Source organism: Callithrix jacchus, chromosome 11, assembly GCF_049354715.1.
Source record: "Callithrix jacchus isolate 240 chromosome 11, calJac240_pri, whole genome shotgun sequence".
NCBI classification, from domain to species: Eukaryota; Metazoa; Chordata; class Mammalia; order Primates; family Cebidae; genus Callithrix; species Callithrix jacchus.
This window is the reverse complement of record NC_133512.1, coordinates 66,355,333-66,372,839: the sequence shown is the minus strand read 5'-3', so window position 1 is coordinate 66,372,839 and position 17,507 is coordinate 66,355,333. Positions and strand designations below refer to the sequence as shown.

At 34.2% G+C, this 17,507-nt stretch overlaps 1 protein-coding gene across 2 annotated transcripts in view; it reads right to left on the bottom strand.

The window, feature by feature from the left end:
• SEMA3E (semaphorin 3E) overlaps nucleotides 1–17,507 on the bottom strand; it is a 276,720-nt gene that overhangs the window by 105,281 nt on the left and 153,932 nt on the right. For both annotated transcript variants that reach the window (XM_002751652.5, XM_054237356.2), the window contains exon 2: nucleotides 11,265–11,425. In XM_002751652.5, coding sequence (XP_002751698.1) covers nucleotides 11,265–11,425 — 161 coding nt within the window. The remainder of the gene's footprint in view (nucleotides 1–11,264; nucleotides 11,426–17,507) is intronic.

Below are 17,507 nucleotides of genomic sequence, written 5' to 3'. Positions count from 1 at the left end.
GCCTATCTGAAATAATGCCTTAAGCACAGTCTCTGCTTTTCAACTTCTGTTGATTGGCTTGTATCAGTCAATATGCCTTTTATTACATTCTTAGTAAAGTCAATGCATCAAAGTAGATTACAGTTAAGTTTGAGAGATCAGGTTTGTTGACATGAAAATGCTGTAACATGTTAAGTGAATAGAACAAGTAAAATTTCCAGTTTAATTAGGAAGGAAATACTGTAGGATGTTAGCAATAATCAAAGCTCTGACAGACCCTTATAAATATGTAATACTTCTATCCCACACTTTCTATGGTAGCACATTAGAATCATCTAGTTTCGATAACAATGATGATAGCAAATATTAAGGTGGTGCTTACTATGTTCCAAGCACTGTTCTAGTCACTTAATAACTCATCTTATCTTCTTGCAAAAGCTATGAGAAACATACTATGGTTATATATTCTTACATTTAAGTGAACAGAGAAATAGAGCTGTGAACTAATTTACCCAGAATCACTCATCTAATAAGAGGTAGTGTTCAGATGAGAGCCCTGAAAATCTGGCCCTAGAATCCATGTTCTTTACTGTTACACTCTGGTCTCTGCTCTCTTCAAAATATCCTCTAATACAATTAAATTAAAATAAGTTAAAATAATTTATTTTAAAAAGCTAAAATTAACATGTTGGCTTTAATTGTCAAAGTTAAAAAATATACAACTGTTGGTCAACTGTACTGTATTCTAGGAATGAAATATTGATCAGAAAGAATGAAGACAAACTTTCAAACAATAAAGAAATACAAACAAATATACTGGATCTAGTGCTTCTTTTTGGTAAACATAAATAAATATGAGGAATATGAATAAGTAAATAAGTTTTGCTCATAGAAAAGAGAAAATGGCAGAAAAATGCTTTCAACAATTTTAGGTGCAATGTGGAAAACCTTACCATGCATAATATTCAGAGGAATTTTATTTTTGGTTAATACTAATTTTAGCTCACTAAATAATATTATCACAATTACTATTTTAAAACGCTATTACAGGCTGGGCACAGTGGCTCACACCTGTAATCATAGCACTTTGGGAGACCGAAGTGGGTGGATCACCTGAGGTCAGGAGTTTGAGACCAGCCTGACCAACATAGTGAAGCTCTATCTCCACTTAAAAAAAAAAAAAAAAATAGCTGAGCATGGTGGTGCATGCTTGTAATCCCAGCTACTTGGGAGGCTAAGGCAGAGAATCGCTTGAACCCAGGAGGCAGAAGTTGCAGTAAGCCAAGTTCATACCACCACACTCTACCCTAGAAGACAGAGTGAGACTCAGTCTAAAAGAAAAAAAAAATTAAAAAGAAAAAATAAAATGCTATCACACCATATTAAAATGTTTTAAAGTCACAGGGAATGTTTTCCTATACTTTTTTTTTAAGAATTGTTTGAATTACAGAATAGCTGTGAAAATAGTGACTTGGCTCTAACAAAATACCAAGATATTTTGTAGTTGTATTTTGTAGTTACTACTCTTGTTTTTGGATTTTCCTAAATATATTTTTGATATAGCGAACATATTCAGTTTTCCAAGAATTTATTTTTTAGCTATTTAAAAACTTAATTTTACATGAATCTATTTAAAAATCTTCTTAGACTTAAGTTCAATTAAATTATACCAGCAACTGAAGTTTAAGTAACTATGCATTATGAGGAAATAAAATTTAATTCTCTTGAGTGAAAGCTCCTAACTAGAAAATCTAGTAATAACATAACAAAATGTCATTATCTCTTCTGGTTGTATCTTTAAATTATAGGAATTATAAATAAATTGTGGGCAGAGGGTATGAGAAGAAACATACACATTTATTTTCAAATTATGTATTAATAGATTGGAAATTTTTCCTCAATACAGAGCTATAATTTAATAATTGAGTAGTAAGTGAAAGAAAACTTAATAAGGACTCTTTTAATACAAGAAAAAGGAATAGCAATTTAAACATGAATAGCCATGAATGCCAACAGTTAAAGCCCTACCCCAATTGAGAAACTCTAAAGTTTATAAACACATTTTTTTTAAGAGACAAATGCAGATTTGGGTTGAGTCTACAGTCAATCAAGTGAAAAATGTCTACCAGGATGTTTTGTTTTTCCCTTTCTGAGTATTCTATTTATACAAGGCCCTGACATTGTCACATGATGATCAGAAAGTCCCAGATGTTTTAAGTTTTTACTTAGATAATAGTTTTCCTTAGTTTGGCCAAAGCTCTTTTTGCACTGAAGGGCACTAGAGAAAGCAAAAAGCAATAACAACATTAGAACACCCACACTTTTTTTTTCAATTTCTTAGAATATTAAATCAGAATTTGATTGAAGTCAGAATTCTAATCTAAGAAGTCTTACATTATCTGGCAACTTTGGAGACTTAGATAGAATAAAGTGCAAAAACTATTATTCTCTTTGAGGAGGTGGTTGGTTCTCACATTAGATAAAGCAAATGGAGTGACTAAGTTGGAAGTTTTAGAGTGAAGAGTATGCTTTAGCATCAGCACTGAGTTTTGCATTTTATAGTGAGTGTTTAGGGTCTTTCATGAATGTTGCAAAGGTACAACAGATCAGAAGTTCATAAGGAAAGAGTATTATCACATGGTCTGGGAAAGGCAGTGAGTTAAATAATTTATGAAGCAAAATTGTTATCAAAATATACTACAGTATAATAAGTTTATTACAGTATAGATTCTTATCTATTTCAAAATTGTATGGGAAAAATTATAAGTGTGATTACTCATATAATTTCTGATGTTTATTTAGAAAATAATTATTTAGTGCCACATATAGGATCAGTATTTCCAGGACTAGCAAGGATATTTAATACTCCAGCATTTCACAACCCTCATGCACAGTACAATCACCTGGGAGAGTTTCATAAAGTACCACTACTTAGTGCTCACATCAGTTTAGAGGTAGAGCCAAGACACAGATATTATTTACACCATCCTCAGGTGTTTACTAATATGCAGCCAAGGTTACAATTACTGCCACACTGTGAAACAGGATTCTTACCCTGTTTGCCAGAGGAGAAGTGGGTAGGAGGTGAATAAGTGGTTTGGGATATAAGGGTAAGTAAAAGCCAGACAAAATTAACCTAATTGAAATTAAACAATAAGTAGTTTGAAAGTGATTGTGATAATAAATACAATAAGATTTGCAAGAAAGCAGACAGTGAAGAGAAGAGATTTATTGGTGGAGGGTGTTCGGATTAGCAACAGACACTTTCCTTCTTTGATTCAAAGATTAACATAACACAGTGCCTGCTCTTAAGAAGCCATCTTATAAGTAAACCGGCAGCTAAACAACCAATTTTCATACAATATGGGAATCAAAATTAAACCTTGGAATAAGGAAGGGCAAGGAAAACCTCCCCCAAATCTAGGTTAAAAGAGAAAGAAAATCAATTTTTAAAAATTGGATATGTTTGAAGGTTATTCCAGGGGAGGAGAATGTGTAAAGCTACGGTTACATAAAAGAGCAAATGGAAATGGTCTGTCTAGAAATGTGTTAGTGTGGACAAGTGGAGATTAGGCTAAGAAGGTAGATAAGAGTAAATCATGAACTATACTTGCTCAGTTGAGAAATTTATATTTATTTTTAACTCAAAAATTTAGAATGCTTTCTGGAGCAGGAGGTGTTAGCTAGGGCCTGAAAAAAGAATTCAGGGAATACACCAACTCAGAAATCAGAAAAATAAATTAATTATTGCATTAATCATTAACTTCTGTCAGCATTTCTATCAGATAATATCATATAAATATAGAAAGCAAACTATAGTAGTATTAGTAGTATCTAGTTTCATTACCAAGAGAAAATATATTTTATGTTATTTAGATTTCTTTCAATTATCTCAAAATATTATGAATACTCATTAATTGGAAATGCAGGTGCTTATGAGTGGGACCTGTTCCTAGGTTTTATTACTTAATATGTTAATAAAGAAGGTACATGTCATTATATCATAAATTGCTGTTTTAATATCATAATAGCTATATTTTATAATATTTATAGTTAAAACTTTATTTTAATAAATGACTTTATAATTCTACATATTTACTTTATGCATTTAAGGGTCTCTTGGTTTTGCCAGACTGCCAAATGAATCCATGACTCACAGGGAAATTAAGCACCCCTACATTTGTTGTTGATTTTGTAGAGAGAAAAAGAAGAAACAATAATGTAGAAAAGATAGAAAATAACGAACCCTTAAGAAGGAACAACAAGCTGGGACCCTGAGCGTAGGTTTAAAAAGTGACATTTCATATAAGATGAAAGTACTCCAATATAACAAGGAAAGGGGTGGAAAACATCATGCAGAAACAGTAGACTTGGCGATGGAAGAGTGAGGATCAACATGTTCGATGGCTTCCATTTTCCAAGTGAAGTTAAAATTAAAGGTCATTTATCTTCCCTAAAGAGATCTTCAGCACTAATCCATTACAACATACCCCTGTTGACCACAGTCTCCATGGGAAGTATTGACCCGACCCACCCCAAGGTCAACAATGAATACTTGGACTCATATATCATATGGCTCTCTGCACCACCCCGAAACCGACCTCACCTTTCCAATACCTCAAACCCTTCTGTAAAATCCTTCGGAATGTCATTAACAAAATCCCTGCAGCTTTGATCTTTCCCTCCTCCCCCCAAATTCCTTTACCTTCTTGCTCTGGTTAAAACCATGTTGTCCCCTGAGAACACTGTTTCTCTACCAGATATGATGGTGACTTTTTCTCTAAACCCACATGTGAGGAAAATATTTTCACTGATCACTCTCGCCACCTCCTCACTAATTTTCCCTCTGTAAACTCACCTATTAAATAAAGATTTAAAATAAAATAATAAAACCCTAGCTGCTTTAAAGTTCATCTGGTCACAACCATGCTACCTTCCTCCTTGTGGTCATCTACCACTATCCATTGCTACTTTCTCCTCATTAATTGAATATTTTTTCATTTAGTTACTATCCTATTCATAAAGATGATTCACCAACCATCATACTGGCAAGTCAATGCCTGTCCATCTGTTTCAATGACCTCGTCTTCTAAATCAGCCTGAGGCACACACTCTGATGTTACTTCTGTAGCTCTGCAGTGTAACTTGTCAGAACTGGTCACTGAGCCTTGAAAAATGGGCAGTGGGCATTTTATTTTGCTATCTTCTTAAGTATCACCTCCCTAGATGATATTTTCCTGACCACCCTACTTTCCTCACCAACCTCTACTGTCTTACCTCTACTAAGTTATTTTCCTATATTATATATTATATCTGGCATTATAATATATTATTTTTCCACTGTATTTTCTAATTTTTATACTCAGTGTATTCTGAAATGATTCTAGGGTTATTAAACTTATGATCAAACAATCTAAAATAATCCCAAATAGTATAGTTGCTAAGATAGCAAGGTATTGGTGCAGAGATACATAAATGAATCAAGGGAAGAGCGTTGAGGAATGTGGGAATCTAGCTGAACAGCAGAATATGTGTAAGAGTCTAAGTTCATTGGGAATTCATGCACTGATGGAAGAAGTGGAACTTTGTATAACCACATTGGAAAGGTATTTGACATTATCTTGACATTAACATATTCTATCACTGGCAACTCTACTCCTGAATATATACACCCTGGATGCTTTCCCGCATGCATGTATCAGGAGAAGTTTACTAGAATGATCATAGCAACATTGATAAAATGAAATACTGGAAAGCCCCCAATGTCCTTTGACATGGGATGGATAAATAAATTGTGCTATATTCATATGATGGAGCCTATTATACAGAATATATAGTAAATAATAAGAGCTTCTACATACTGCTATGTGCCACGTACTGTTTTTGGTACTTAACATAAATTTAATTCATTTTTAAGAGAGAATATTTATCCTTTACAAATAAAGAAATAGAGGCAGGCAGGTACGGTGGCTCATGCCTGTAATCCCAGCACTTTGAGAGGCTGAGGCAGATGGATCATGATGTCAGGAGATTGAGACCATCCTGGCCAACATGGTGAAACCATCTCTACTAAAAATACAAAGAAAACTAGCTGTGCGTGGTGGTGTGTGCCTGTAATCCCAGCTACTCGAGAGGCTGAGGCAGGAGAATTGCTTAAACCTGGGAGGTGAAAGTTGCAGTGAACTGAGAGCCTGCCACTGCACTACAGCCTGACAACAGAGCAAGACTCTGTCTCAAAAAAAGGAAAAGAAACAGGGGCACAAAGTGATTTAAGAACTTGCCCAATATTATACATGCATAGCCAGGATTTAAACACCAAAATCTGGGTTGTGCTCCCAATTCATGATTCTGCTTCTCTGCAAATAAGGCATGAGTATAGGTAACATAATTAAATATAAGAAACAATATTAATAAAAGAAAATAAAACAAAAGGCAATCCTGGAAGAATGCAACACATTATTTTATATGATTTTTACATAGCTCAAAAGTAGTGACACTAATATACTGTGTAGGGAAACATGTATAGGGAATATATACTATATAGGAATACATAATAAAATTATTTTTTAAAATGAAAACAAGAAAGGGTAGTAATTGCTCCTGGGCAGCAGGATGCATATGGAAGGAAACAGAGAGAAGATGAAGGTAGCTGCCCCTGCAATAGGATTGGTGATATTCTCATTCAGAAGTTGGGTACTGGGTTCACATGTATTTATTTTATTATACTTTCTAATATATTTATGTTATGTATATCCTTTTCTCTATGAAATATTATGTTTTAAAAGATATTAAAACAAAGAAATAAATAGAAAGTGAGAAAGTGGAAAAATAAAAGGCTTTGGCTACATTTTCAATGTGTTTGAAGGAAAGAAGGAAAGACGTGGTAATCACCAGGTAGATCCCTGGTTAAGGGTGTGTGTTAGTGTTTGTGTGTGTGTGTGTTTCTCTCTCTCTTTTTTTTTTTTTAGAGAGTGTCTCAGCCAGGCGCAGTGACTCACACCTGTAATCCCAGCACTTTGGGAGGCCAAGGCAGGAGGATCACCTAAGATCGGGAGTTCAAGACCAGCATGACCAACATGGAGAAAACTCATCTCTACTAAAAATACAAAATTAACCAGGCATGGTGGAGCATGCCTGTAATCTCAGCTATTCAGGAGGTTGAGGAAAGATAATCCCTTGAACCCAGAAGGCAAGGGTTGAGGTGAGCCAAGATCTTAACATTATACTTTAATTTGAGACATTAAATTCTGTCTCAAAAAAAAAAAAAATTAGTGTCACACTATGTTTCCCAGGCTGGTCTTGAACTCTTGGGCTCAAGCAATACTTCTGCCTCAGTCTTCAGAGTAGCTGGGACTATAGGCATGCATCGTATGTGGGTCTTCAATGGGAGGGTCTGAATCTTGTTTCTAGATAGGTAAGCTAAATTTAAGTGTGGAAAGTTTTCCTGACTATCATGACTGTGGGGAGGGTACTACTGGCATCTTGTAGGTACAAGCCAGAAATGCAGCTAAACATCCTACGATTAAATATGACACTCCCATCCCCAACTATGAATTATCCAAGACGCCAGCAGTACCAAGGTTGAGAAGCTCAGAGATAGAGAAAGCAAAGCAGGAGAGATTTAAAAAAAAAAAAAAAAAAATCACAGCAAGAAAACAATTGAGAGAATAGGATTCAGACAAGACAGGAGAGGTGAGCCCCAAAGCAGACACATTACATCTTCAGAGCCTGGTGAGCACGGAAGAACTGAACCTTTTCTTAGCTCACTCTTTTAAGCAAAATGTCATAAAGTTGACTGTACTCCTACTCTGCTGCTACTAAAAACAGCCTCCGAGGGCATATTGAGAATTTTATTGGCAATCATTCTAAAGAAAGAGGAAGAACAAGTACAAAATAAGAAATATAGGTGGGGCTGAAGTTGCATCAGCGCTAATGAAGCATCATAAGCTTCAGGACTCCTTCCTGGCCCCTGCCCTTAACTGCAGACCTGAGAGGAGCCTCTGCCATTTTGAAATTTATAAATTTGAGTTAATTATATTACTTAAAAGTCCCCCCAGTTGCATACATTTTGAGCTACAAAATAAGGATTTACCCTGGAGTATAGGGCACTCAATTAAATAGGTTTCTTAGCTACTTTCCTTGACATCCTGGCTAGATGGCACCCTGAAGCTCAATAGCCGCATACCACTCTATTTAGTTCCCCAAGATGCCATTCATAAAGCCTCATCACCCTCCAGGTCTCCTACCCTTATGTAGTTTTCACAGGCCATTTCCTCCATGAAAGCCCAGCGTCCTAGTATTAAAGTCCTGAAGGTATAATTAGTCCAAAACAATAAATGAGAATGAGTAGGCGATTCAATTTCCCCTGCTCTGAAGAGGAAATCACATTACAATGAGAAGCTGCTATCTCTTGTTCTTACGGTCCACATAGGAAACAACAGTTCAAGAAAATTGTTATGAAATTTTGTGTACATGAGTCACCTATTTGTAATAAATGTGGATTCCAGGGAACCACTCCATGAGAGTCATACAATATTTTGGTCCAAGGATGATAATTTAAGAACTACTTCCTCAATGCAAAGGTTGTTAGTTTTCTGAAATGACAGATCTTTTGTAGATTCTTCTAATATTCACATATTAATTTTAATATGGGGATTGATCTATGACAGCCTTATTTGTGACCCCTAGGTTAGACACTTCACAGGTTAGATGATATGAGAGAGAGAGAGAGAGAGAGAGAGAGAGAAGAAAAAGAAAGAGATAGTGGGAGAGCCAGTTAGGATTGAAGTAGGAAAGAGATCAACCAAGAAGTGAAAGAAAAACTCATTAAATTTCACTGGCAGGAGGTCATGTATGTTTGTCTGTGTGTGCATGCGTGTGTGTGCATCTATATTTAAATTTTATACATACATGGAGAGAGAGAGGAAGAGTGAAAGAGAGCAATTAGTGTACATATGTTTGAAGTCAAAAGAGAACTGCAGAGAAAATGAAGACATTAGAAAGAAAGGAAAGATAGGGTGAAAGGCAATATTTGCTTCTGCTTTAACCTGTAACCACTAAAATGCCAGAAAAAGACATAATCCAAAAAGGACAAATAAAACTGTAGTGTAGATGCCAAGGAAATATCAGCAACATTTTTAAAACTCTAAAACATATGGGCAAGTGTTGGCACTTTGCTCACGAGGAAAAGCGGAAATCTGACTGTGTGCAAGGGTGATAGGAGCCAATATGCAAGCTGATTCATAAAAAAAGACTCCAGAAATTCTCAGAAATTAGAAGCCTAGAGAGTGAGAAGAGGGCTGGGTGTGGATGAACTCAGAAGTGTTTCAAATTGTGCATAATAAGCAGTAATGCCAGACAATAAATGGGGAACAATCTGACTTAGAGGAGTACCAGGAAGAAAGTCAAGAGAAGAATGAAGAGAAGAAAAGTTATAACAGAAAATGAGTATTCTCTAAAGGTAAAGTCCATGGGGTCCCTGATAGAAAGGTCCGCTGTGTCTCAGTGCAATGGGTGTAAAGGAAAGATGCTAAGAGAAATATGAGAAGGTTTAAAAACACAGATTAAAGAGGCAATTCTAAACACAGGGGTGGTGAAAGACAGGTAACATCCAAAACTTTGAAATTAGAATAGGATTTCTCAGTAGCTATACTAGAAGTTTGGAAAGAATGGAGCAATATCCTCAAAATTCTGAAGCAAAGTGGTTTTCAACCAAGAAGTTTATAGACATCTACCAATAATGTGTGAAGCTGGAATAATAAAATTTGCAAACATACAAGACTCCATACTGGACTCTATATCCTTCTTCCAGGAGCTAGGAGAGTATAGGCTTCCACAACATGGCAGACTTAGACGGGAAGGTGGTGGGGGTGGGGGAGCTGAGAAACTGAAGTTATATAAAAATCAGTGGCTGAGAAGATGCTCCAGGTGACGGTGAAGCTAGCTCTAGCAGGGCAAGTGGAGCATGGAGGATACCTTCAATTAAAAAACCCAAACAATATGAACTGATGAAAACGGGTATGTTTCACTACTTAGAGAGGAGTGTAAAAACTCTTGTAGAGAAGTTGGCAAAAATTTACTGAAGCGAATAGAAAAATATCAAATGGAAAAAATGGAATAATGTTTAATTTCAAGAGAAGAAAATTGCAAAAAAAGTAAAGACGGAAGGAAATAAGGGCAGAAGAAAGGGAGGGAAAAGTGTAATAAACCTACAGCATGTGGCTCAGTGGTGAATACTATCTTTCTAATCATAAGGTGAAGACACCACTGTTAGCCAAATATTGTGGTATAATTATTTTGAGAAGATAGAGGGAGGGTTGCTGATGAAGTGTGGTAAGTGGATATTTTAACTGTGGTATTGCAAGAGAAGAATGCTAAAATCCTCACCTTCTTTAAAGTTATTAGATATTGTCTAACATGAAGGATATCAATAAAGAACAGTAGGCAAATGTTCTTGTGAAATATGTAGAGAAGAACCAGAATAAACAACAAAAGGTTTGAAAGTATTACCTCTAGGTATAAGGAACTAATAGAAACCAAGGAATGATGCTTTGTCATAGGTTTTTTTCTTAAATGACTTAAGAAAATATGGACATGGCTCATAAACATTAAAATAAATAAATTATGTAGAAAGTGTATTACATAATACATGCACTTATGCCAAAAATACTATGTTCTAAATATTTATATATGTTTTGTATAAGATTTATAGGGGTCTAAGAAAATTTAGCTCAATTATTTGTGGAATTATAGACTATAATTACAGATTATTTTTCTCTTTTTCAAAATGATATTGGTACTTGCTTGTTTTAAATTTATAAGTTACTCCACCAGTTTAAAGGAGCATCCACCTGAATTAGTGATATTACCAACAGAACTATATGAGGCAGTTATATTGAGGCCACATATTCACATTTCTTCAAGTTTGTGCTTTGGGATAGTCAAGTCCAGAGGAACTGGTGGTGACTTATCATCCTCCAAACCCAGGTCTCAGGACAGTGGGTGTGGTGACAAGGGCCACTATGCCAGAGGAATGTCAAATGCACCGGGCAAGAGTGTCTGGAAATCCAGGAATCAGGGTCATACTAGAAAAGTTCATGCAAGATGACTTAGACATTACTTCCTCAAAATGATTTCAGTTTTAACTAATATTTAATTTAAATAGAGTAATCCCTCAAATTTTTAAAGTGGTCAATACAATTTTAAAAAGACAAGTAACATTTTTGACATTCTTGAAATTTCCCCCTTTTCTTTCTCTACTGAAATTCAGTTTGATTTTTCTATACCTCTTTATAGCCGTCACTGATTCTCTCCAAGCTGAGGGAATACACAAGGTCCTTGCCTCCAACGAAGAGCCGCTCTTGATATTCATCCAGCAGCATTGTATGGAGATCAAGAAATCCAAGAGGGCTATGAAATATTGCTGTTCTGTTCAGATTCAAGAGCTCTGAAATGCAAAGTGATATGCACACTAAACGCACGAGAAAATGCAAATACCTTTATAACACTTTTCTCAAAGCTCTATTTTCAATCCTATTGGAACCAAATTGTTAACATTCATTTTATCGTAAATATGCTGGCAACGAATTTTAATGTGTACAAATTAAAATATTTTATAAATTTATGAATCTAAAAAACGTCATCAGTTTAATATGTGAGAAAAATATTCCATATTTTTAAATACAGAAAAAAAGTCATCCTTCACAATCTTTAACATAAAGAACTAGGTAGAAGTCATTTTACAACTCCTCTGAGGTATAACGGTTCCAAATCTACATTAAACCCACCAATGTGTGTTTATCAAATTCAGGTAAACACCCCTCAGAAAAATAATGTTTCTACTTGAAATTGGTTTTGAAAGTCACATCTAAAATCAAATTTCCCAAGTCTGAAAACTATCAGTGTCATTAATACAATGAGACATTAATGTAACAGTTACAGTAGGGATCACTGATAAAACTGGTGGGGATATATTTTCAATCACTGCAATTTTTCCTTATATTCTTGCATTCGTGCCTATGTCAGAAATTTTGAGCTATATGTTTTACCTATATACATTTAATTGTAAGAAGTCAGAATCTGGGAAACCTCTCATCTGTGTGCATTTGTTTGTTGAAGGTATTTAATTACATATTTAATTGCATATGGCAGTTCAGTACTTAAGGTTGGTAAAATGATATATGAGAACCTTAGGTGATGAGAAAATATTAACCCCAAGCCTAGACTCTACACGTTGAAGAATTTCTGAACAGTCTATTGGCAAATATTGACAAGTTAGAAGATAACTTTTTCTCAAAGGTCAATGCCTAATGCATCTAACGGAGAATGTGGATTGTTGGTGATTAGGACACTAAAATCTAAATAAGTGATACTATAAAGTAGGACAAATCTACAGCATTGTACCCACTTTTACACTTCTGCTTCTGAGAAAAAAGAGATAAAGTTTCTTTTCCTCTCTATTAATAATATGTTCCCTATCTATATCTCTACCCTCAAACTGTTGATGACCAAAACTTTATAAAGTAGTGTTAACTTTAAATCTTTAGTTTAAAATGAACAATATTGCTAAAATCAATATATTCTTTATAAAGGTAAAACTTTGTCTTATTGAGTTACCTTTGAGATATTGAGTGTTTTGACTAGTCACTTAAATAAATAATCTGAGAATAAGTTTTGAGGGTTGGAACTAAGAAATAATAGGTATAACACATAAGGGGTTTGCCAGATTCTGACATTTTAAAATTAAATGTGTATAGGTAAAATATATAGCTTGAAACTTGTGCCATAGGCACAAATGTAAAAGTATTAGCAAAAATTGCAATGGTAGAAAATCCATCCCCAATTCTTCCTTCTTTTCCTACCCTCAAAACTTACTTGGGAAGGAAAATAAAATAGGAGTTTGAGAAATTAGAGGTTCTATCCTGGGATACATTTTTTTTTCATTTAATAATTTCATCAAAGTAGAATCATGTTGAGATCTACTAGCATAACAAAAATATAGCTCAAAGCTGCCTGCGATCATTACACTTTGTCTTTACATATAAGCATTCATGTTTGTATCAGGGCTGCTAAGTGGATTCTTCTCTCAGAAAAAGTTTTCTCAATTATTCTAATAGTTTTTAAATTTTCTCAGTTTTAATGCACAATGAAATAATTATCTGAATGGGTACAACTGATCAAAGGATGGTTACATCTTAGCTGGAATAGGTTCCTAGACTACAGAGCTACCCCAAACTCTAAGATGTAGAGCTTAAGAGACTAAGTTGGGAAATATGAGAAAGTCATGAAAGGATTCAATTATGCGGGATTTTAGTAAGGGGCACCCAACCAGTAAAGATGGCACTCTGTGATTGATTCCATCTATGGATGACCTTGCCTGCTTCACATTTAGGTGATTAGCAACTCATTACCCCTGCACGCACACAGCAAGCTAGACACCAACTTCTACTTGTTTTTACAACTTACCAATTTCCCTACTTGCTAAGTATATAGCAATTCTAATAGTCTAAAGGTGCTTGTTCCTATTTCTTTGTAAATAATAGTAGAAACTAATTATTGAATCATCAGTCTTATTTTATTCTGATGTATTACCTTCTCTTGCAACCTATCTTTCCTCTCTATGGCCAAGTCTATCCTACAAGATCACAAAGATGTACATGTTTCTGTGGGTACGTGGTTTGGATAAAGCAAAGGGAAAGCACCAAAGTGTGCATTCAACAAATGCAAATTTTGTGAATCTTCCTTTTTTAATGATCTTTACATTTATATATAAATATATACTTTAAAAAACAGTAAACCACTGTGTAACAGTTTAAATTACCAATGTATTTTATTTTACTGGAGAAACCAGAAATTTAATGACTATCTTAAGGTCATACACTATTATAATAAAAATCACTTAATTTTACATCTAAAAACATAAGAATTAAAGTATAACAGATGTGTATATTATAACCAGAGGTCTTTGTAGATGGAGAATCTGGAAGGCAGGTTTTAGTCTTGTATGTGACAATAACTGCCTAGGTATACTTGAACAACCTCTTAACCTCTTCAGATTGGATTATTCACCTGTTAATTACCCTTCCACCTTTAAAATTACTAAATTGCATTTCTAAAATAGAGCTGATAAAACAGTGCAAAAAAAGAAACAAGCAAATCGACATTTAGATGTTTTATGGAGTCTTTTAAAGTACAATGCTGAGCTTATATTTTTGTTTTTTTTTAAATATTTTTGGAAGCTTATCAAAGGGAGGGAATGGTGAATGAGCAAATATAATTATCACATGTCCCATGTTTAAGCTTGCCTAAAGGGAAGTAGCTAGAAAATTCATTTACCACTTTTTCTGATGCTAAATGATTATAGGATCAGTGAAAAAAAAAATATAATAAGGAATTTTGGAAATGACTTCTCCTGATTCATTCATATTGCCTCAGAGGAAATTGTTATCAAAATATGTTTGGATACATAAAACTGAATATCATTACATATCATATGTAATAAATTAAGAAATGCCATTTTATTTATGAAGATACTTCTTAGAATAATTTCTGAGGCCCTTTTATAAACTCGTAAGAGCTAAGAAACAGGCTGTAGTTTTCTTTAAACATTTCTTAATATAAGAAAAGAAAAATGCATTGAATTCTTCAGCTACTCTCTACCCTAACCAATACCATACAGAAAACAGTGACAGCAATTTAATTCCTAACACATTAAGAGTTTCCAATAGATAGATTTTTTTTTTTTTTTTTTGAGACGGAGTTTCGCTCTTGTTACCCAGGCTGGAGTGAAATGGCGTGATCTCGGCTCACCGCAACCTCCGCCTCCTGGGTTCAGGCAATTCTCCTGCCTCAGCCTCCTGAGCAGCTGGGATTACAGGCACGCACCACCATGCCCAGCTAATTTTTTGTATTTTTAGTAGAGACGGGGTTTCACCATGTTGACCAGGATGGTCTCGATCTCTTGACCTCGTGATCCACCCGCCTTAGCCTCCCAAAGCGCTGGGATTACAGGCTTGAGCCACTGCGCCCGGCTGATATTTTTTTTTAATTATAAACTAACTAAAGTTATAAACTAACTAAAGCTTATGAATGCCACAGTTTATATTTTTCTTATCCATTTTCACAGGCATAAATGGTATCTTGATCCTTAATTTTCTCTAAGGCCTAGAATGCTTTTCCTAACTGGTTACAATTTTGTAACATACTTGAAGTCAAGAAAGGCTAGAAGTATCCATTATAGGTAAATATTTGGGTTTTAGACATATATCTACAATAAAGTACACAGAGCCATTCTATAATAAAACTATTTTTGAAAAGAATGTGAATGTTTATTACGTATTTACTATTATTTATTCAATATTAACTCAATTTTTCTACTTTTATGTAATCGATTATTTAATTTGCCTCTTTCCAAAAAGTATCTGAGATGACTTATACAAATATATCCAATCAAATAAACAAATATATTTCTAGGTGAGTGAAGGTAAGAGAAAAACAGAGTGGGCTATAATAAATTTAACTGGAAGTCATCCTCTAATATCTGATACATTATGAAAATGAATCCCAAATTTGAACTCTGGCTTCCCAAAATCCAAAGTGGAAGAAGTCATTGTATACAAGAAAAAAAAAGGACTGTATCAGTGGCTTAGGAGCATTATCTAGTATTAAGAACTAAGGGAAATTTCTTCTAAGGTCTTAATAGGTATGCTGAAAAATACTATGATGGACATTCAACATCACTAAGAATTAAGGTGTCAAGTTCCATACCTGTGCTTATAATTATGTTCCTTAATAAAAGACAACGAATCTAACATCAAAATTCACTGCACCACAAGTCACTTTATGGCCTTGGTTAGCCATGTTATTTGTGATATTAATAATTGCAATGAACATAGATTAAATTAAAGTAATGTAAATGCAAGGACAGAAATCCTGGCCTCCTGGTAATCAGAAAACAAACAGAAGCCAAGATAATTTATCTCTCAGGAGATACTGCATCTTTGCTTCTTGCTTCTCTTAATGCCACTGCTTCACTATACTGATTCTAAAGGGCTCATTTATTAGTTTGTTCATGGACAAATATTTGTTAGCTCCCAGTTATATATAACCTTCCAGCTCCCACATCACCATGGTGTGCGAATAGTTCCTGCACTTCCCAATTCAAATTCTCAGGGAAAATCATGTAATTGTGTCAACCAGTGTTCACAATTCATAGGTTGCTGGCTTCCTCTAGATTGGATATGTTGTGAACAATTATCCATCTGTGGTTAAAATGTGGAAGACACATAGTAAAAAGAGTGGTTTCTATAATTAATGTGTATGGGGTCAAAGCAGTCATCATGAAGCATGTTTCAATTCCATAGCAAACTTACCCAGTCTGTCTTTACTCATGAACAAATTTATAGTAACATAAATTTCTTGAAACCTGTATTTCTGCTAGACTAAATAAGTTGGCCTGCTGTTGGTAGCTTTTCATGGTTATATAATCATGTTTAGATGTTCATGATGTTTAGATGTTCAAACACATATAGATGTTTACAATTACATAATTACATTGCATATTGGAAAGTATCTGTCAAATGTGAAAATTTGCATTCTCATTAATTGATCTTAAGTCATTTTTTCCAATAATAACTGGATTGTCAAAGTCACTCTCACAACTGAAGAATAAATTTCATATCTGCATAGAGAAGAATGCTTCTATTTCCAATCCATTTTAGGATGAGGAGACGTTTGTCTATCTTATCAATATGAAATTCATAGAAATTGAAGTATGCTTTATTAGGAAAAAGAGCATTATAAACATAAAAGAACTAATGACATAAAAGGAGTAAAGTTTGATAAACTATGGAATTCCAAAGTTTAAAAAAGCAAAAACATAATTTGTAGGGGAAATCTGGAAGAAAAAGCACATACATATAGCACATATAAAAACAAATTATTTTTAATATGTTCTTTTAATATGTTTTAAAAAACTATTTTAAAGAAGAAAAACCTCAATTCTGTTCTGTTAATAGCACATCATCAAAGAGGACACAAAAGGTGAATTCACATAAAAAGAATTAAACTTCATTAAATATTCAAAGGAATGAATATGAAAATATCATTTTAAGTGGTATTTTAAAAAATTACAATAACTAGTGAAAATTAGATTCAGGCTCTTCTACAGACCTATGTAAAATTTCTATATTACACACATTTTATCCCATGAACATGTATTACTTTATTAAAAATGAAATTATGTAAGTTGGGGCAAGACATGGGGACATCTCCTATTTTATGCAAACAAATTTTCTCCTTATCTGGGTACTGTTCCTCCCCTCCCTCACTCTCAAGGTGATAATAACAGTTAATAAATATTTATTGAGCAGTTACATGGTATGTACTATCTAAGGTCTAGACATTTTTATGTCATGTAATCATGACACCTCCTCAGAAATACTATTATCCCAATTTTCTGCATGCAAAAAGATAATTTTTTAGAGATTCAGTACAGAGCTAAGGTTATTTGGTCAGTTTTGGTGACAAAA